Source organism: Psammomys obesus, unplaced genomic scaffold (genome assembly GCF_907164565.1).
Source record: "Psammomys obesus unplaced genomic scaffold, mPsaObe1.curated_primary_1811, whole genome shotgun sequence".
NCBI classification, from domain to species: Eukaryota; Metazoa; Chordata; class Mammalia; order Rodentia; family Muridae; genus Psammomys; species Psammomys obesus.
The window spans coordinates 11,758,354-11,778,941 of NW_026596256.1; the positions used below are offsets into that span (position 1 = coordinate 11,758,354).

Below are 20,588 nucleotides of genomic sequence, written 5' to 3' on the forward strand. Positions count from 1 at the left end.
ACTGTATTTATACCCTGTAGGCCCCAGCTTTCTAACCTGAAGTTTGGAAGCCTATGTGAGGCCAAGTAACTGAATGTCAGTGCTATGAAATTTTTGGCAACAAAGAAAGTTTTGTGAACATGCAACATCTCAAAATTAATTCAAAATCAAGCGTGTGAACTGAGGAGTTTTTGTTATGCCAGCCCATGTTTTATTAGCCAGCTTCGCTGCGGTTTTGATTTGGAGTGTATGCATGCACGCACTCTGATGTGCACAGAGTCACTCTGCAGGCCTGGCAAACATTATGGGAAACACCTGGGCTAGGATTTGAGACTATTTTATGCTGTGAATTGTAGTGTTCTCAAAATACATGAAAGTACACTGTTGCTATACAAAAAATAATGGTCTAGTTATGGAAAACCAACACTTGTTATTTTCATTTCTCAGTATTTGGTGCCACATTAGTATATCTTTGGACTGTAATCTGTTAGAATATTTAATTTTTAAAATTTCTGCTTGAATTGCTTAAGAAAATTAAATGAATTTGTCTTGGGATCGGGCAGAATTTCCAACAATTCTGGAAATAACTCTAAATAAGTGTGCTTTTTGGTACTGTGTATTTATGTGAAATGTTTATAAAGTCAAAGTATTCATTACTCTGGGAAACATTGAAAATGCTGTATGTCCTGCAGGGAAGATTATTTAATTATTTATGAGGAAATAAACTAGCATTTTTTTTAACTTTGAATGACACTTTATTCAGTCATTGTCTTTACAAGTGAAACTCTAGGAATTCAGAATTAACAGCCTTGCCCATGAAGTTCTTATACACAGCAGGGAAAGTTTCAACCCTGTGCTCCACGTTGCCCTGCTGTGCTTTGTCTAAGTGAACCTTTATGAGCCGGCTGCCGTTCAGTTCACAAGATCCTCTTACCCACAATTTCACTTGGGAAGACGGAGTCTTCACGGATGGCGTGCACTGCCGTCAGGGTGCGGCTTCTGGGGCGCTTCTGCTTATTTTTCCTGAGGCTTTTTCGGGTTGGGCTTGGGCAGAACCCTCTGAGCAACGAAGAACACGTGCTACCCGCTGAACTTCTCCAGCTCACCAACTAGCCAGACTTGGATTTTCTGGAAAGATTTCAGCGGAGGAACTGGTGCAGAAATCAGGATAGCTTCCCGACCACCACCAACTTCACTTTCCTTGGCCTCAGTGATCTGAGCTCCTGTAGCTGCGCCTTGAGATCAGAGTTCGTCTGCAAATCCTGCAGCGCCTGAGAAATGGCAGACTGGGACTTGTCTGGCTTCGAGCCACTCAGCTTCACTATCTTGGCCCTCGAGCTGAACATGGCTTCCTCCTTACAGAGTGTTGGCTTAGAAAGAGCCACGTCTTTCTTATTAGTATACGTATTTGCTTTTGTCTTTAATAAATGACAAAAGTATATATGTATTGCAAAGAATTGGTTGCTTTGTCTTGTTTTCTTGAGACAATTTTTCATATAATCCAGACTCATCTGGAACTTGCCACAACCACTCCCAAATCAAGGGATTATTTTAATAAAAATTTCTTTATTATTTCTTAGTGGTGTTTAATTTGTTTGTATATTTTATATTCCTATATACCCAAAGTCACAAAAATGTTTCATGGGCAGAAAAGGGCTGTGAGTGGAAAAGTTTAAAAAACCATGTTACAGGCATTTTTGTCCTTTACTACTCATTTCTTTTAGTTAATGAGGTCAGATATGGTGACAACTGCATTGTTTGTGTTCAAGTAGCCATTACTCAACTCAATAATGACTCACTCTATAGAAATTTTAATTCAGAACATGGCTGCTCTGGCAAGAGATCATATCCAGAGACCTTCTAGGTCTATGTGATCTGCCTGGAATAGACATGTCTTTAATCCCAGGAGACAGAGGCAAGCAGATGTCTGAGTTCAAGGCCGGCATGGTATAGAGGAAGTTTCAGGTAAATAACAGCTTAGGTCCATATGTGGTGGTACTCAGGAGCAGGGGCATGCAGATCTTTGAGTTCTAGTCAGTTCTGTTCAGGCAGTTTGGTTGAGTCAGTGAGTTTAGGGTCAGTGCAGTGGAGTTGAGATCATGGCATTTCAGTTCATGGAATTCAGAGCCAATTTTACCAGGAGAGTTTTACAGAGATAGGTTGAAAAGAGAACAAGCTAGACACACACAGGTGAAGACAGAATGAGCCAGAGAATGAGAAGGAGCCAGAAGATTAGAACAGATTGCTAACAGAGTTAGTGTGAGGCCAAGCAAAGCAATTCCGTGAGAAACAGAGAAGTCAAATACAACCAGTCAGCTTGGAGAGGAGTTTGAGCCAAAATAGCTGAGTTGAACCAGCCAGCCAGAGTTTAGAAAGAGCTAGAAATTGTGAACTAATTCAGCAGTAAATATCAGAGGCTGAAAGCCTAGATTATATTGTACGGAGGCTTAGAGTTTCCAGGACTAGGCCTAGGTTAGCAGACAGAGGCAATAAGCTCTGGAGACAACAATTACATTAGGCGAATAAAAGATGCATCAACATTTGTGTTCAAACCATAATTATTACCATAAAGTAGTTATGGTAATAATACATATCAAAAGGAAGGCTTAAAGTACTTAATTTAAATGGAAAGCTAAAAGTCCTTGGTTTGATAAGAAAGAAAATTATATGCTAAGATGCATGATAAAAATGAGTCCATCTGTAAAATTGTGAAGAAAGAAAAAAATCATGCTAATTTTGCTATTGTACTTCAAATTTCTTAAGTTATGGTCATAATACATGAAAAGCTCCCAATTAAGATGGAAAAGGCGACACATTTGTAAATGGGTGACGGGAACATAAAGTGACTGATGAAAATGTAATGTGCCAAAAGCATTGAGCCATCCTTTACCTTGTCGTCACTAAAAGGATGAGTACAGTGCAGGAAGCTATTCTGAGAAAGAAGAAAAAAGGGAGAAAGAGAAGGAGAAACTCATTCAAATAAAAAATAATTACACTTTTAATTATGTACTGTGTGTGTATATACACATGCCATCACGTGCATGGAAGTCAGAGAATAACTTAGAGGTATCACTTCTTCCATCATGTGAGGATAGAATCTATATTGTCAGTCTTGGCAGCAAGCATCTGCACTCACTGAACAATCTCACTAGCCACCACAGTCACATACTTGTAGAAGATATTATTGGTTATTAATTTCTAACTATGCCTAGTTTATTAATTAAACTGTTGTATGAATGTTTGAGTGGAAAATAACAGCTTTTAAAAGTTCACTGCTGTCTGACACCCATGGGTATTTTGGAACATACCACTCACAGATATGTGGACACTATGGTCAAAGGCTCAGATTCTACCCCCTCCTCAAGTCATGTTTTTTTTTTTTCCTCTAAATTCGATAGAGATGCAATTATGTGCACCTTTTATATTGCCTATCCATTTTGTCAATTTAATCTGTATGCCCTCAAGTACTGAACAAAGAAGATGAAGACTATTTTCCTTTTCGATAATGATAAGATGTTACAGAAAGATAACATAATTGGCAATAAATAAATTGGCAGCAAAATCTTGAATCCAGGGTGTAGGAGAGAATGTTATAGTGGTGTGGTTTCAACAGCCTATGATACTCTCCTTCTCAAATGCTGTCTTTGTTGCTCATAGGATAGAGTGTAGATACATAAACATTGTCTTCAAAGTGATAGTATTTGGGGTCTAATTCTGCAAGCACCCATCTCCCCATTTTTCAGTCTACTCACTAACCACACAGAACCACAGAATGTAGTAATAATGGGCACTACATAGTTTAGTTGGTGTCAGGAGCATGGTATGCTGCATAATCTTTATATCAGCACTCTGACCCATTTGCAGGCTGATATGAAAGCCTGGGAGTGGCGTTACTGTTAGCACCCTTCTTGAAAAACAGTACCATTAATTTTCTTCTTTTGGGTTATTATGAAGTTTTACTGTTAAGTGTTTCCTCCTATTTAAAACAAGGCTTTACGGAAGAGATCTGGGAGGTTTTTGCCATAAAAAAAAATACTCCTTGCATGTGTATGTTTTATTTCTACAACTTGCTGGTTTGTTTGATATCATATTTGGGATCATTAATGTGAATGAATCCTTGACGATCAGAGTCTGGTGGTTGTACCAGCTAATCCAACCTTACTTCAGCTGGTGTTCTGAGGGCTCTCACTCCCTGTTGGCTTACTGGCAGAAATTTCGCTTGACTTTAGCTGTCTGGGTGTGTGGCTCCATCCCCGGAATCCATGTGCTATCTAGCAGCATCTCTTGCCTCTTTATCTCCTGCATGCTATACAGGAACATAGGCACTCTTTCTGAACTGCTGAGGAAAGCTGAGAAAAGTCTTGCAGTGCTGTTGTAATTTGTGCAGGGGGATTTTGTGTCAATGTAATACAAGTTAGACTCATCTGGGAAGTGGGAACCTCACATGAGAAATGCCCCTTTCAGATCTCACAGATCCCATGCAACCCATGTCTTGCGGTCTCCTAAAGTAAAAAAATCAGAGGCAGAATAGTTCCCACTTATAGTTTCTGTACTGATCCATTACTAGAACATTGATCACAGATTTTTCTCTTCTTCTATATGAAATCCCAAACCAGGGAAAGTATCTTCTATCACTTACAAATAATACATCTTACTTCTCTCTTTTTGCTGGTACTGGACAAGCCAGACAGTTACAAAGTGACATTTAGTGAGAGTGTTGGATCGTTTAGAAACTGGTATCTGCTATCTGGACAACTATGCTCTCATGGCTATAACTTGTTTCGTAGGAAGCAAAGATCAAAATCAGCCAAGAACATGGATGGGGAGTCTCTGTTCTTTGGGGATCTGGTCACTGCTCTTACCCATGCACCTATGGATGTCCCAGTTCATGTAGATAGCAATCATTGGACTCAGTGTTTTGTTTTGTTTTGTTTAAGAAAACCGAATGAAGTTGATGTATTGAGGAGGGTCCAGGGGGTATGGGATGGGGAAGTTGGAAGTGGTTATAAGATGTGCTGTGCATGTGAAAGAAATCTTCAAAGAACTAATTATAAACTTTAAAAATAAAATTAAAATTAAAACAGGAAAATACATAAATAGAATCAGCCAGGAGGGGAAATGAATGGCGCAGAAGTGTAGGAAAGGTTCCAGGTGCAGACTTTCTAACGTGTTTTTATTGTGGAGTCACTGACAACATTCTTTTCCTATGCATGACAACATGCACGCAGGAAAAGCTCATTTGAATCCTTGATGGGGCTCCATTTTAGGAGGAGCAGAATTTGGTCTGTTGGGCTCTTCAGATGACAGATACCAGTTTCTCGTTCTTCAGGTAAAAGACCCAAAGCTGTAATTACAAACCACTTTCTTACTGCCTGGCTTGTCCAGGACCAGTGAAGAGGAGACAGTGAGATACAAGAAACAGAAGATCCCTCCACATTGCATAAATCTGTCTGATGAATTGTGGAAACTAAAAGTGATTCAGAGAATTTTCTGATCATAAAATCAGGGTTGGGGGTGAGGCGATGTTGAGTGAACTCGTTCACTGACTTTACAGTTGGCTTAAATTCATGGCATATATGTTTTGTTTTTATTTAAAATTTTAATTTCAAGCACCTAGAACAATTTATATTATATAACAGTCACCAATTATAATGAAAAATGAATAAGTTGAAAGATGTCAGTGAGGGAAAATTTGTTTTCAAATCTAATGTCAGAGAAACTTATAAGAGGACCTTCAAAATAATGCATGGTCATTATTTATGTGTCCTGAAAAATATAGCATGCATTTCTGCTTTTAAAATGAGTTGGCTCTGTCAAAATCACCTGTCAGAAGTATTAGGGATTATAAAGTATGTGTTTGACTTCTTCAATCTTAAGAGGCTGAATGTATGCAGTTGGTAGGAGTCACCACCAGATGGCGCCACCAACATTGAAACAGTTTTTATCTGCAGGTGTATCAGTTTATACACAGCAGAGGCAGCTATGCCAAATTTACTGATTAGCTGTTTACCAATACTCAGAATTTTGTAGCTTTCTCTCACAAGAACAATTTAGGAATTTAGATATAGTAAAAAAAAATATCAAGTTCATGATCAGAATCATTCTAAAGAGTAAATAAACTTGAATAGGCATGTATAACTAAAACGTTCCCTCCTTATAAGGATTTGGAGGTGATATTTATGGTTTCTGTGTGAACCAATTAATTTTTATTTTATTTTTTCAGCAATTCAGTACAGATAGCTCAGAGTGCTGAGTGTTACAATTTATTTATTAATATAATTTAAGTTTATATGTATGGGTGGTTTGCCTGCATGTATGGCTCTGTACCATGTGCAGAGGTCAAAAAGAGGTCAAAAAGAGGTCAAAAGAGGTCAAAAGACCACCTCAGATCCCCTTGAACTGGATGCGGGTGCTGAGAATTCCACTCAGGTTCTCTGCAAAAGCAGCCAGTGTTCTTAATCACCGAGCCATCTCTTCAGCCCATGTGTTACACATTTTTTAAAATAATTCTTACTAGCCCTTTAAAATGTGTCTCAGATAATTAATGCCAGCACTCTTTAATTCAGAGAATAATTGAAGTATAAGAACCAAGGATAGTTAAGTGGGAGTATACTTTATTTTCTACTTTTGTTACTCCCAGCCTAGACTTATCCAGCAGTGAAAAGAAAATGAAAGATAGTCAGAAATTTGGACATTTCTGTCTTCTAATCTCCCAAGCCTTATTTCCATCTTCTTATTAAAGGCTCTATCCTGTTAAAAAGGATTTTTTTTACATTCAAATCTTTATCACTTTCTTTTAAAAAATTCTTTACACTCAGATATTTAAATTTTGCATTAAATTATTTAAATTTAAAATTTGCATTTAATATAGCTGTATCACGGTCTCCTTCAAAAAATTAGACATCTAGGTATGCCAAAAACTATCTTTTACAAAACACTGTTAGAATATTCAATTTGATCTTTCTCGCTTGCTTGCTCCTTTGCCTTCTTCCCTTTTTTCTTATACTTTATTATGGAGGCAAGGTCTCACACAGCCCTGGCTTGCCTGGAACCAAACTGGCCTCTAATATGTTGGAATTAAAGGCATGTGTCACCACACTCAGCCTAATTTTTCTTTTCCATGAAGACTTCTTACTTTGAACACAGGACTACACAATTGGTCTTAGACTCTTAGGAGAGAATGACCTTAAACTCTTGATGCATAGACTACCAACCAAGCTGCATTCTCAGCTCTCTTTTATGAAGACATTCCATGTTTACATTTAAGTAGATAGATTTGCCCAGTTGTGTCTTCAATAGCTCTCAATTTTGTTTAAAGTTGTTTTTTAAATAAAATATATTTTAATGGCAATTCCTATAACTTTAAATGTATATGCTAGGCCTTATTATGTTTGCTTTCTTGTGCCTCCTCCTAAGTGCTTGAAATTTAGACATGAACCATAACAACTACCATTTATTTATTTATTTATCTGCTTATTTGTTTGTTTTTGAGGTATGCATTTTCAAAGTGTCTTTTCTTGATGACAAATACTCTTTGCAGAACAAAACAGTCTAAAAGCTCATGAAAAACTAATTTTAAGAATTTTGACTCAGCATAATGAAATAGAAACCAAAACAAACTATTTTAATTCATTTAATCTGTAAACAACATATGTGCTTGAAATGCAGGTAAACACAATCTAAGAGCATACCAAACAATGACTTTTACAAATAAATATTTAGGTAATACACTTAATATGTCTATAGAAAGATTAGAATAAGGTAATTTTAAAAGATCATAATTTTTGAAATATACTTTAGCAGTGTGCGGATAAGATGTTTTGAGAAATTAATATTGCCATATTGAATTGTTTAAGATAAAACAATGTCTTTAGGAGAAAAACCTTAAAGTATTCAATTGAGCAATAATATTTGAAATAAATTTTTCTATGCATCAAGAATGGCAAAGCAAGTCTTCCCAAACTTCAGCAACAGGAGCAGACCCCCTTTTGTTAGACACTCTAGGGTTTTCCTCTGCTTTAGCCGGAAGCTTGTTCCCCTAGTGTAGTGTACATCTCAGGATTTAACGTGACAGGATTTCCTCCCAGTCTTCATTCCGAGAAACAGGATGCTTATCAGATGGTGATATACTTATGGTACGCTATAATTTGGACCCTAAGGGTTAATATGAGGAGTCACAGTTTCCAGGGAAGTACTTCCAGGGGAAGGATAAATGGGGGTGGGGCCTACTTAGACATCTTTAGGGCATGGGAACATGTTCTAGAAGGGGTTTTGGAACAAAGATGCTTGTCTCTTTCATTGGCTCTCATGCCCTGTGTGATTTTCTTCTGTCCTATATTAATTCCACCCTGTGCCACTCCGTGCACCCTGTGCAGTCTCCGAAGCAACAGAGCCAATGGGCCATGAGTCCAAACAAAGCACATTGCAGGTATTTGTTGTAGGAAGAGAAACTGAACAACAAGCTTTTTCCAGAGATGTTTGAGTTAAAGATTACTTCTAATGCCACCTGTAATATACAGAATATTTGTTTAGAATTGACCTTGAAGCACTGAAAAGGGAAAGAAACAACGTGATATATTTAAGAGTCAAACAGAACCACTTACTAAACTACTTGTATTTTATAGAAACAAATGAAATAATGATAGACTAGGGCTAACCATATTTCCAAATTTCCATGTCAGAAGCTTAATTTTCCCTTTTACACAAGAACATATTTCCTAGACCACTAAAAAGGCTAAAGCAGCAACTAGAATAAGCTTGTTTGGCTAGACACATTTAAGCAAATCTGTGTTCAAATACAACTGAGAGTTTTGGTGCATTTTTATTTTTCTCTATTGCTAGAACATCTCTTTTATCTCTTGCAGTAGAAAGCAGCATGTGTACAGAAACTCATGCAGGAGAACAATGTAGTCATTTGCCAGATAGGCAAAAACATTGGCAAACTAGATCAAGATTTGGTTTAGAAAGATTTTAGAAACTAGACAGGAAGTTGTTCAATTACCACAGTGTATGATCTTTAAGCAGCATATGAAATACTCTTTATGTATGCATTACAGCAGGTCACCCAAAAAAATAATAACTAGGAAACCAGGAAAGGTTATGTAAGCCTATGATTAAAAGAAAGTGGGGAATTCGTTTTAGGACTGTGATAAGTCTAAGGTTGCAGAGCCGTTCTGGCTTCTGTTAGCGCGGGCACTCTCTAATTACCCTTGCTTTCTGCCTCCCTTTTCCTGTAGGCTTTGTTTAACAGCTGGATCTCCTCCTGGTAGCCATCTCTCTCTTGATGCTGCCGCCTGCTGTTCTGTCTGTGTGCCTCCACAGTGTCTGGGATGGAGATGTTGATATCTCCATCAGGATCACTGGTGGGTAAGAAGAGAGAGTAGGAGGCGGTTTCTCCTAAGTCGCACGAGACAAATCTATTTTCTTTGCGTGAGTAGCGCAGAGAAGGAGACCTGACTTTTGTGGAGGACTGGCTGATGTTGCTGATGATGGACACAGTGTCCAAAGCCTCATCGTTGTCACAGATTTCAAGAACCTCCAAGTGTATTTTCACGCTGGTGTCCGGAAACGTGGAGGGAGACTCCTCTGAGTTTGGTTCGTGGCCAACACTTTTCGATCGATAGACTTCTATTTTCTTAGAGGCCGGGGTTATCTTTTGCCCTTCTGCACTGACCTCGTAAGTAGAAAGAGAAAGAGTTTTCCCAGTAGGTGCTTGGAGAGACACGGTCCCCTGGAATGCGCATAAGGGAATAGCCAGCCCACCACAGGAACGCTGGGGACAAAGACAAAAGGGTCATGTTATTGAAATTTTGTCTAGAGTAGGACACATAGAAATTTATTTTATGCATCAATGGTAAATATTCTATTTCTGATCAATTTCCTCAGAAACTACTTACACATAATGAGATTTAAATTCTGCTTCTGTAACTGAGTTTCTCCCAGGTCAAATATATCTAGATAGGGGAGTAACTTAATAGAAGACAAGAGATATTTTCACAGTGGAAAGCAAAATGAATGTACTGATAGGAAGCAGTAAGACAGCTGTTTCCTTTCCAAGGGCAGAATTTGGGTGTAAATTAAATGCATATTTACATTGTGGAATGGCTTTTATATTTCTGCTACATATTCAGTTACATTTAAAAGCATGCATAGATCATAGGAAATGCAGATTGTGTTATCAGCATACAGTGTTTTTTTTCTCATCAGTGCCCTTACCAGAGAAAAAGGTAATTGCAAAGCTATGACGCAAATTAACTACACAGGATATTTCAACTGTTAGTTCCTAAGAGAAACCAAATGTCACCAGCGGGTTTGCTTTTCCACTGAGAAGTCAGTCATTAAAGTAAACCTAATTATAGAGAACCCTATGGCTGTGCAAAAATCGTTTAGACCCAAAGTTTAGACCTCTTTCTATGAAGCAGCATTGAGAGGTGCTTAAGAAATAAAAAAAGATGGGAGGCAGAGGCAGGTGGATCTCTGTTATTCCAAGGCCAGCCTGGCCTACAAAGTGAGTCCAGGACAGCCAAGACTACGCAGAGAAACTCTGTCTTGAAAAACAATCAAACAAACAAAAAACAATATATATATCCATATAAGAAAATAAAACTGATTCTCATAAAAGTCTATAATCTGTGTTGTGCTTTCATACTTTTAGCTGACCCCTTTCCTGCTTACATATTAGTGTTAGAAGGACATGGTAATATGCAAACACTCAAAGTTCTCCACAATAGATCATATCAGCATCATCTAAGAGCTCATAGGAAGTGGCAGATTTTTAAAGCACAACCTTCAAGTATCCAAGGGGAAACTCACTTAACAAGGCCCATTTTGAATCTGCTGCATGGTAAAATTTGTAACATGTCGCTCTAATTAAAACATGTTGTAGTCCAGAAAAATTAGGGGAGGGAGACTTAACAGATACTTTTATACATGCAGCTATAACTGAAATAGTCCGGAGTTGCTGGATTGCTAGGTTTGTCTACATGTGTTTTTACCAACTCAAGATGATGAAACTTCTTACTTTTCCTGAGCTCATCTTAGTTTAGCATTGAAAGTCCCACATTCTAGGAAACGTCTCACTTCCAGAAAGTTGTTCGGGGGGGGGGGTGGCGAAGGTAAATGAGGACTGGGCATTTATATCTAGACCCAACAAGAATGACTAGGGGCAGCCCAAGACTAGATTGCTACTCTTGGCAATGTGGATTATCTCCTATTTAGAGAAAAACTTATGCAAAATATTTCAAAGAGCTTAACATTTTCAGAGTTTTTTAAACGTTCATTTCTATTTCATTTTTTTTTAATTTTATGAGTGTTTGCTCACATTTATGTATGTATGTATTCCTGGTATCTGAAGAGGCCAGAAGAGGATGTCAGATCCCCTAAAACTAGAATTTACCTAGTTGTAAACTGCCCCTTTTTGAGTGCTAGGAACTTTATTCTAGTCCTCTGTAAGAATAGCAAGTGCTCTTAACTGCTGAGCTAGCCTGTTGTTAGAGAATTTTTAATGAGAATGAATCTTAAACTTCAGGGGAGGTGTGTTTTTTTGAAATTAATAAATTTTGTTTTTTATAAGAATTTCATACATATGTATAACTCTTTCTAGTTACTCTTCCCACTTTTGTTGTTAGCTCTCACTTTTGCCATTTTCCCTTATAACTTTCCTATATTCATGACATTTTGTTTTGTGTCCCACAAAGTTGAGGGTTAGTTGTGGTTCCAACCTTAAGTTTGGAACCATGCATCCAGTGGGTACACAACTAAACACAATGCCTCCCCCATACCATTAGTTGCCAGTAGTTCATTAAGTGGCAGGCTCCGACCTCTCCCCCACCCCTGGAACCCCTGGCCTTGTGTTGTTTTTGCACTCCATTATCCCCTTGAATTTAAAAACCATTAAAAATAAAGCAAGCCTAGAATATGTGATATATCTCTGAGCTATTTCTTGTAGAGAGATTTTGAACTCTGTCTCTGCATAGGAGGAGCTGGGATGCTAACTTCAAGGATCTTCACTCCAGTGGTCCAAGAATCTTGAAAACTTGCACTATAATGTTTGTTTTAGCTCTCTATGGAAGCAAAGAATTTCATCAACTCCCCAACTATGGTATCAGTCAAAGCAGAAAAGGAAGCAGGAGACAGTTTGGGTCTATTACTCTATCAAAGTATTATTTTTGTGACATGTTTTGGCAAGGAGAAAATGACCTTTATTTATCTACCTAGTCATTAAACATTGGTAAGTTCCTACTCTATACAAAAGTCAAGCTCACATTAAGAGAACAGGGATACTTTCTTCATTCAAAAATCTTTCAAGTGTTTAAGTTAAAGAAACGGATGTTTCACTCCGACTATTGTAGCTGACATGGAAACCCAGCTCTCTGGGATTTAAGGAATAACTGCTTTTGGTAGAGATAGTTTATGTAGAAGTGAGTGGTATTTCGGATTAATCTTAAAAGTTTAGGAAATATTTATATCTTTAAAAGGCCTTCCTATTCTCTAACGTAAAATAGCACAAGACTGAGGCAGACTAACGTTCCATATGCACATTATTTTCCAGATGATAAGGAAGAAAGTGTGTTGTACCGTGCCAAAGCTAGGCTGCATCTGTTCTCCGCAGTGACATCAGTGTTAGTGCTATCATGCTTGGTATCAAGCCATGAATTCTTTTCTTTTCTTTTTTTGGTGGGGGGAAGACTTGGAAAATCATGAGTTAAAAGGTCATCCTAAAATATTTCTGTATTGAAGAAGATGTGTGTTTGTGTTTGTGTGTGTATGTGTGTTTAATCAAAGACAGAATTATTTGAATTTTTAGTACAAAACTGACTAACGCATCAATCAGTCAGAAAACCTGATTGTCAGGTTGTGGAGATGATTCAGTGGTAAAGTTTGTTATAAGCAAAATGGCTTGCCTTATTACTTCAATAAATCACTTCTAAAGTTTTTTTTTCCTTTGACATTTTGCATTGTACAAACAAATTGTTATGTAGTATACTAGCTTGAAACAAGGAAAATCATGAAAAAACTGAGTTATCAAACAGATTAAATTGATACAGACATGCTTACCTAAAGAGACATTTAATCATGCCCTCATATGCAACAACACTACTGAGAGCAGTTCATATCGGGCAGATGTGGCAGCAATGGCTCAGTAGGTGAAGACAGTAGCCCTGCAAGCCTGATGTCCTGTATTTGATCCCTGGAATCCACACAATGGGAGGAAAAAATATACTCCTCCTGTAAGGCATCCTCCAACATCTACCTACAAGCCATGCCATGAGCACATGCAAACCAACCTCCAAAATTAGTACATAAAATGTAAACAATTAAGGGGAATAAAGGGATGGTTCAGATGTTAAGACCACTTGCTGCTCTCAAAAAAGACCTAGGTTAGGTGCCTAGTTCTCACATGGAGACTCAAAATGCCTTAATTGCAGTTCCAGGGGCTTTAACACTTTCTTCTGGCCTTCATGGGCACTAGGCATACACATGGTATGTATTCATACATGAAAGAAAACACCCATACACACAAAATAAAAACAGATCTTCAAAAATGTTTTAAGTGAGTAAGATTGGCTATTTTCTTCATCTGATTTGACAGACCCTCATATTGCAGATTTCTATAACTTCCACATTCTAGCCTTACCTCCACATGAGCAACCACTGTTGAGTTAGAGGGTGATAGCTCATTCAAACTAGCATTTGAGAATTACATATTGCCACATTCTAGCTAAGTGTGAAGACTGATTTTTCTGAAGAATCACTCAAAGTACTGGGTTATTAAAATACTTTGTCAAACATTCCCATTCAAATGGATAGTCTCCATTTGAGAGCCCCGAAGCAAAAGCAGCGGTAAGAAAAGAAAGTCAGCCTGAGTAATGTGCAAAGAATCTGGATAGGATTTCTCAAAAGAAGGTGCACAGGTGGCCAGAACATGCATGGCAAGGTGCTCAGCATCACTCAGGAAGGAAGTCCTGCAAATCAAAACTCAAATAAGCTGCCACCCCACATTCTCTGGGGTGCTACTATGGGAATACAGAAAGGAGCATTATTTAGGAAGACACATAGGAACTGGGAACCTATTGTTTGTAGGAAAGTAAAATGATGCAGATGCCATGGAAATCAAAACAGTTCCACCAAAAATAAAAAAATAAAGTTATCATATATTAAGTATATTCATATTGGTAGGCAGTGATTATTTAAAGATGACTAAGGTGGCATATTTTATGTTTATTTTACAGATATAGTTTAAAAAACAGGCTTACCATGGCAACATAACCTTCCTGCCTATGCCTGCCTTGTGCTGGGTTTACAGATGTAAGTCAGCTTCTAGTTTACTATATATATTTTTTGTTCAACATAAAAATCTGGCATCGTTTATAGAATTATTTGGCCCCTTTAAACAAGCCTTATGTGTTTAAGTCAGAGAACACTGTTGTAGGCTAAAGCAAATGGAATCTTGAGCAAAAAGAACTATGGTAGTGAAAGAGATACAAGAGAGGAACTGACAGATTCAGTAAAATTACTAGGTTTTTCAGCTGCTATTAATGAAACAGAGAACATGGCCTAATTGAGTCGACATTGTGAGCGAAGGGCAGGCTGACTGATCTACAACAGTGGAGCGAAGGTGCTCTCAGGTCTTAAAAGCACAAACTCAGAGATATTGGATCTCTAAACAAGTGCAGAGCATGTGAGGATGCAGCTTTGTGGTACTCAGGTTTGTCACGGGAAAAGGCACCTAGCCTAGGTTCAAGCAAGGGAAAGAGAGACCTGAGAACCTTCCCAAAGCAGGGATGCATCTTCAAAGATGGTGGAAATCCCTGGTGTTGATGATACCTAGCATTGCTCTATAGGTTCTAGCTGGACCACAGTCCACAAAAAGAAGAAGCGTAAACACTGAGCCCAAGGAAACAAGGAATCACAACTGATGGCTGCTAGTATTTCTTACCTGAAAAAATTCTAGGAAAAAGGAAAATCTGAGAGAAAACTAATGACAGAATCTAGTGAGGCACTTGACTTCCATGTTAAACTAAGAAACCTGTAGCTGTTGCCAATCAAAACATATTTTTAGAAGTTCCCATTCAGAGTCTGGAGAAATGGCTCCATGTTTAAGAGCACTTGCTGTTCTTTCAGAGGACTCAGGCTTGGTTTCCAACATGTACATAAGTGTCTCAAAACTACTCATAACTCCAGTTCCAGGGACACTGACCTGGTGCCCTCTCCTGGCCTTCACAGGCACCAGGCCTTCACACAGAGCACAACCATACATCAGGCAAATGCTCAGATGCATATATCTTTTAAAACAATTTTTAAAATAAAGGTCTGTTTCCAAACAATAGCACTATCATGAAACCTGACAAGACAAGACTGCCAAATCGGTATTATAAATACCAGCAAAGACAAAAAGTAAAAAAAAAACAAAACAAAACAACAAAAAAAACAAAAAAACAGTAAAGACAAGCAAAAGACAAGAGACAAGAGATAACATTTTATCTTGGGAAAACATATTACAAATCTGATAAATTTCTCATATTTATGATTTAATATCTTTTTAAAATGAAAATCCAAATGAAATTTTCCTTTGTAATATGACAATTTTATAAGCTTGTTAGTAAGCAAGAAAACATGGGAACTAATTATCAAAACTAATTTACTAATGTGGTAAATTTCTACACATTTTATGAAGCTAGAGTAATTCATCGTAGTTATTAATGGGTAGTCAAGAAATCAGGTACAGTATATGATGAAGATCCCATTTCAAGCAGGATAATTGGGCATGGTGGCATTAGTAATCTAGGCACTAAAAAGTTAGAGGAAGGAAGATCATAAAGATCTATCTGAGGCCAGTCTTGGGCACAAAGCAAGACCCTGGCTCAAAACAACTACAGAATAGAAAGAAGAATAACAAAATGTGGGGTAATGGCATTTCAAAAGCAAGCAAGCAAGCAAGCAAGCAAACAAACAAACTAGTATTACTGTCCAGTATATATTTTTGCATTTTGATTTTGCTGTGTAAAATGTGTTAAATACAGGTGCATGGGAAGATCCTCTCAGGATTTTCTTTGATAAAACTAAAATGTATGGAATTAACTAGACAGCAGCTTTATTGCATGATCAAAGTAATCTACTGAAATAACCTGAAACTATTCATTTCATAGTCTGCTTTCTTTCCAGTTTAAAGTGAACGAATTAGCATTTGCCTGGGAATAATAACCCATTACTGCAGTATACTTAGGAGTGTGGGTGGCTTGGAGTTTTTGTTTTTTTTTTTTTTTGTAATTTGGAAATGAAAAGCATTTCTAAACCTCACAAATACTTCAGAAGATGAGAGCCTGCCACATAAACACATTAGCACAAATAATCTTCTGTGATAATTGATTCAAACTTGCTGACCTTGGATACACTGAATGCCTTTTTTTTTCCCCACAGTAAGCTGCTAGGTGAAATTGGGGTGAAATTATAATATAAAAAGAGACTCTCTACACAATTATCTGAACAAGGTGAAGCTTTCTAGTGCTTATTATTCAGCTTAAGCAAGGCGTACTACAGCAGGAAAGATCATCGTTTTATCCAGGGCAGTTGGTCATGGGTTCTCTGAATTGGAAGCTGCAATGTATTGTTAACTCATGGACAACCCAAGTGATTGCCAAATGTAATATTAAAAAAAAAACTCATTTCAATGACCTTTTAGTGACTTTTGACCTTTAAAAGTATATACATTGTGGAAGCTCACAACTACCTGTAACTCTAGTTCTGGGGTATCTGATGTCCTCTTCTGGCCTCCAAAAAGCTCTTGTTATTCATGTGATAGACATAAGCTCACGTAGGAACACACACAGACACACATAAATAATAAATCTTTAAGAGAAAAAAATAAAACTTGAAGTAAAAATTTTTTTTCCCAGTGATGAGAAAGATTATTACATAGTAACAGAAGGATTGTCCCACCAGGAAGACATAAGAATCCTAAAATTTACACAGCAAACCACAGAGCATGAAGCAAGACTGACAACACTGGAAGGAAAATGACCGAATTCTCCATGTAGCTGGAGACTATAACACTGGATCACCAGCTGAGAACTCAGCAGCAAATAAGCAAGAATAGGAAAACACTCCCTGGGTCAATGTGATCTAATCAATCTGTAGAAGATTTTAAGAAAATTCCATCCATATTTTCTTCAAGTGGTAATGAAGTGTGTGCTAAGATAATCCATATCTAGGTCATAGGACAAGGTAGTGACACATGTTTTATGAAAATCTTTCTTGAACACCCCACCAAAGATGAATTTTGGCAGACCTTTCACTGAAATTAATAATAGCCCTTGAGATCTTTAAAGTTTATGTACTTCTGTTGTGTTCTGTTCTTCTATTGTGTACTGAGTCTGTTTAAATTTAACCTACCTTTAAGAGAATATAACCAACCTTACTTGCCTTGATCTTTTTTCATACAATCAGCTTTTACAACCTAAAAGAATGCACAGCTTTTATTTTAAATTATATACTTTTCCTTGACCCTGACCCATAATAACGTATGTGTGTATGTGTGTGCTGTGGTAATCATTAGCTCAACACAGCCAACAGGTTGAAAGCAACCGTAAAGTAAGTTTTGTAAGTAACAGACATAGCTTAATAACATTGGTTTGCAGTGTCGCTTGCTATTCTGAGTCAGACGGGATCAGTAAATATTCTTCCCTCATAAAACTTTGCTAAGAATTTCTGTAAAGAACCCTGCATGCCTTCTCCATGCTATGTTTTCTGTGCTGCTCAACAAATATGGAGCAAAGTCCTTTCCATGGTCAGACACTCCAGGAATACACACAGATTCAGACACAGACATTCAGGGACATGCAGAACAAGGAAAGAGCAGAGTCCCAACAGAGAGCTCAAAGGTAGATTAGTGACCATGAACTATAGACTGATGGAAGGCACAGGTAGATGAGAGAAACTTGGGCTCACTCTTGGTCAAATTAATCCAAGAGGAAGTGGTTTCATTTTACTTCTTAGTGTAATATGGTGTTCTCTGAGGTTATTTTGAATTTGTCCGGTTACTTAAAAGAAACAGAAATACATTGAAAAGGAACAAAATTATTCAGAGTGTTGTTCTCTCTGTGGAGTCAGGGCAACAAGAATATAACAAGAACATTTCCAAATTCTTAGAAACTAAGCAAATGCTAGAGAAATGGCCCATGACTCAAAGAAGAAATGCTGAGGGAAATAAAAACACATTGAGCCAAATTAAAACAAATGCAGCGTATCAAAATCTGTGCTAGAGCAGTACTGAGAGAGGAATTTGAAGCAGTAAATCCACATATTAGAATACAGCAGCGATCACAGCCTAAGCTTCCACCAAGATTTATTTTTGGAAAAGCAAAAGCCAAATAAGCCAAAGCAGCAATAAAGGAGAAAATAAGATAACAGAAGTCATGTAAATGAAAGCAACAGAGAAAATCAATGCACACCAGTTGGTTTTTAACAGATCAATAATATTGACAAACCTCTAGGAACACTGACAAAGAAAAAAGAGAAGAGGCAGATGACGTGCATAAGAGAGGAATAGGCAATAACCACAGAAGCTGGAAGGATGGCGAGGTGTGATACACAAATCACACACTTGAACTCAGCAACTTAAATGAAACACAGTGGCTTCCTGGAAGCACAAAAACTACCACACTGTATCTAAAATTAAACAGAGATTGAAGTCTGCTGAAACTACCAAGGCATTTGAAGCTGTTATTGTGGACGTAAACATGGTTTTGTTTTAACCCCAGGTGTGGGATATGGGACTGATTCAGATAGTTGGAGATATCCTCAAACAAAGATTAGACTATACCAAAGGAACCTGATGATCCTGAACAGCAGGAAATAGCCTAAGAGAACTCTGTCCCCTGGTCCCACAGACCTTCTTTCTCTCCTACCTTGTATTTGTGTATTGGAAGTAATTAGGGTGGAGAAGAAAGGTAGAGATAGTAAGAAACTAAAATAAAATAAATAACTAAAATAAAATGTCAAAGGAGTAATGGCCTACAGCAGAGATAATCTCACCAGAAAAATCTACCAACTTAGAGTTGAACTAATAAAAATCAACTTCCTTAAAGAAACTAGAAGAAGGAACAGTTTATTTCAAAGATTTATTTTGCTCTAATACCAAAAACCGTATTGATAGTATCAGAAAATTTCACAGATTAATATCACTCATGAATACAGATACAAGCATCTTGATATTAATAAGTGGCATCTAGCCACGGATAAAATAATTACACATTGTGATGGAAAGAAATATTCCATGAGTGTGCTGGGTAGTTTTATGTGGACATGACACAAGCTAAAGTCATCTGAGATGGAGGAACCTCAATTGAGAAAATGCCTTAATGAGAAAGGGCTGTAGCCAAGCCTGCAGGGCATTTTTCTTTATTAGTGATTGATGGGAGAAAGCCCAACCCATGTGGGTGGTGCCACCCTTGGGCATGGTCCTGGGTTCTATAAGAAAGCAAGCTGATACTGAGCTACCATGGGCTAAGTCTGAGCAGGGGTTCTAGGTTATATCCATGCATGGTTCTTGTTTGGAAAAATAGTCTCAGAGAAGACCCCTGTGCCCAAATATATTTGGACCTTGCAGGGCTCCTGTCTTCTCTAGGTCATACTCACTCCTCTTTCTTTCATATGATTCCTTCCACTCTGCCGAAGGCTTGGTTATGGGTCTGCTTTGATACACTGCTTTGATACATCTGCTTTGATACACTGCTATGTAGAGTCTTTCAGGTGCCTTCTGTGGTAGGCTCCTGTCCTGTTACTTGTTTCCTAGTAAGGGGGACAGGAATTGTTTCTGACATGAACTCAGTGACTGACTGGCTCATTGAGCTTCCCCTCTCCCCCGAGGGAGGAGCAGCCTTGCTAGGCCACAGATAAGGACATTGCAGCTGTCCTGAAGACACCTGATAAGCTAGGGTCAGATGGAAGGAGAGGAGGACCTCCCCTCTCAGTGGACTCGGAAGAGGGCAGGGAGGAGATGAGGGAGGGAGGGGGGGATTGGGAAGGAAAGTGGGAGAGGGCGACAGCTGGGATACAAGTGAATGTATAAAATTATTTAAAAATAAAAAAATATTAAAAAAAAAGAAAGCAGGCTGAGTAAGCCGCAGCTTCTAAGCCCTCTGCATCAGCTCCTGCCTCTAGGTTCCAGCTGTACTTGAGTTACTGGCCTAACTTCCTTCTTTGATGTGCTACAGTGTGAAAGTATAAGCCACATAAACCCTTTCCACCCCAACTTGCCCTTTGGTCATTGTGTTTCATCGCGACAATAGAAATCCTAACTAAGACAATAATCATATTCACTGATACAAAAAAAAATCATTTTCAAAATCAAATATACATTTATGACTAAACAATGTGAAAGGAGAGATGAAACAAACTTTCCTCATTTTGGTAGAGTATCGGTCATCACTGTGTAGCTAACTGCACTCAATGGGGAAAAACAGTTTTCCTCCCAAGAGCTGGAGGAAGGTAAGACACAAGTGCTTACTGTTCTGTGCACCACAGTTCTAGCGCAGCTTAAAGCGAAGACAGGGAAACAAAAATCATATGGTCAGAAAGAAAGACATGAAACTGTTGCTATTTGTAGGTGA

At 38.0% G+C, this 20,588-nt stretch overlaps 1 protein-coding gene and 1 pseudogene across 1 annotated transcript in view; both read right to left on the minus strand.

Moving 5' to 3' along the window:
* Positions 1–751: 751 nt before the first annotated feature.
* Positions 752–1,343, minus strand: LOC129668737 (40S ribosomal protein S7-like; annotated as a pseudogene).
* A 6,369-nt stretch (positions 1,344–7,712) lies between these two features.
* Positions 7,713–20,588, minus strand: part of Gpr149 (G protein-coupled receptor 149) — a 43,406-nt gene continuing 30,530 nt past the window's right edge. The window contains exon 4 of the mRNA XM_055596821.1: positions 7,713–9,751. Coding sequence (XP_055452796.1) covers positions 9,179–9,751 — 573 coding nt within the window. The 3' untranslated portion in view covers positions 7,713–9,178. The remainder of the gene's footprint in view (positions 9,752–20,588) is intronic.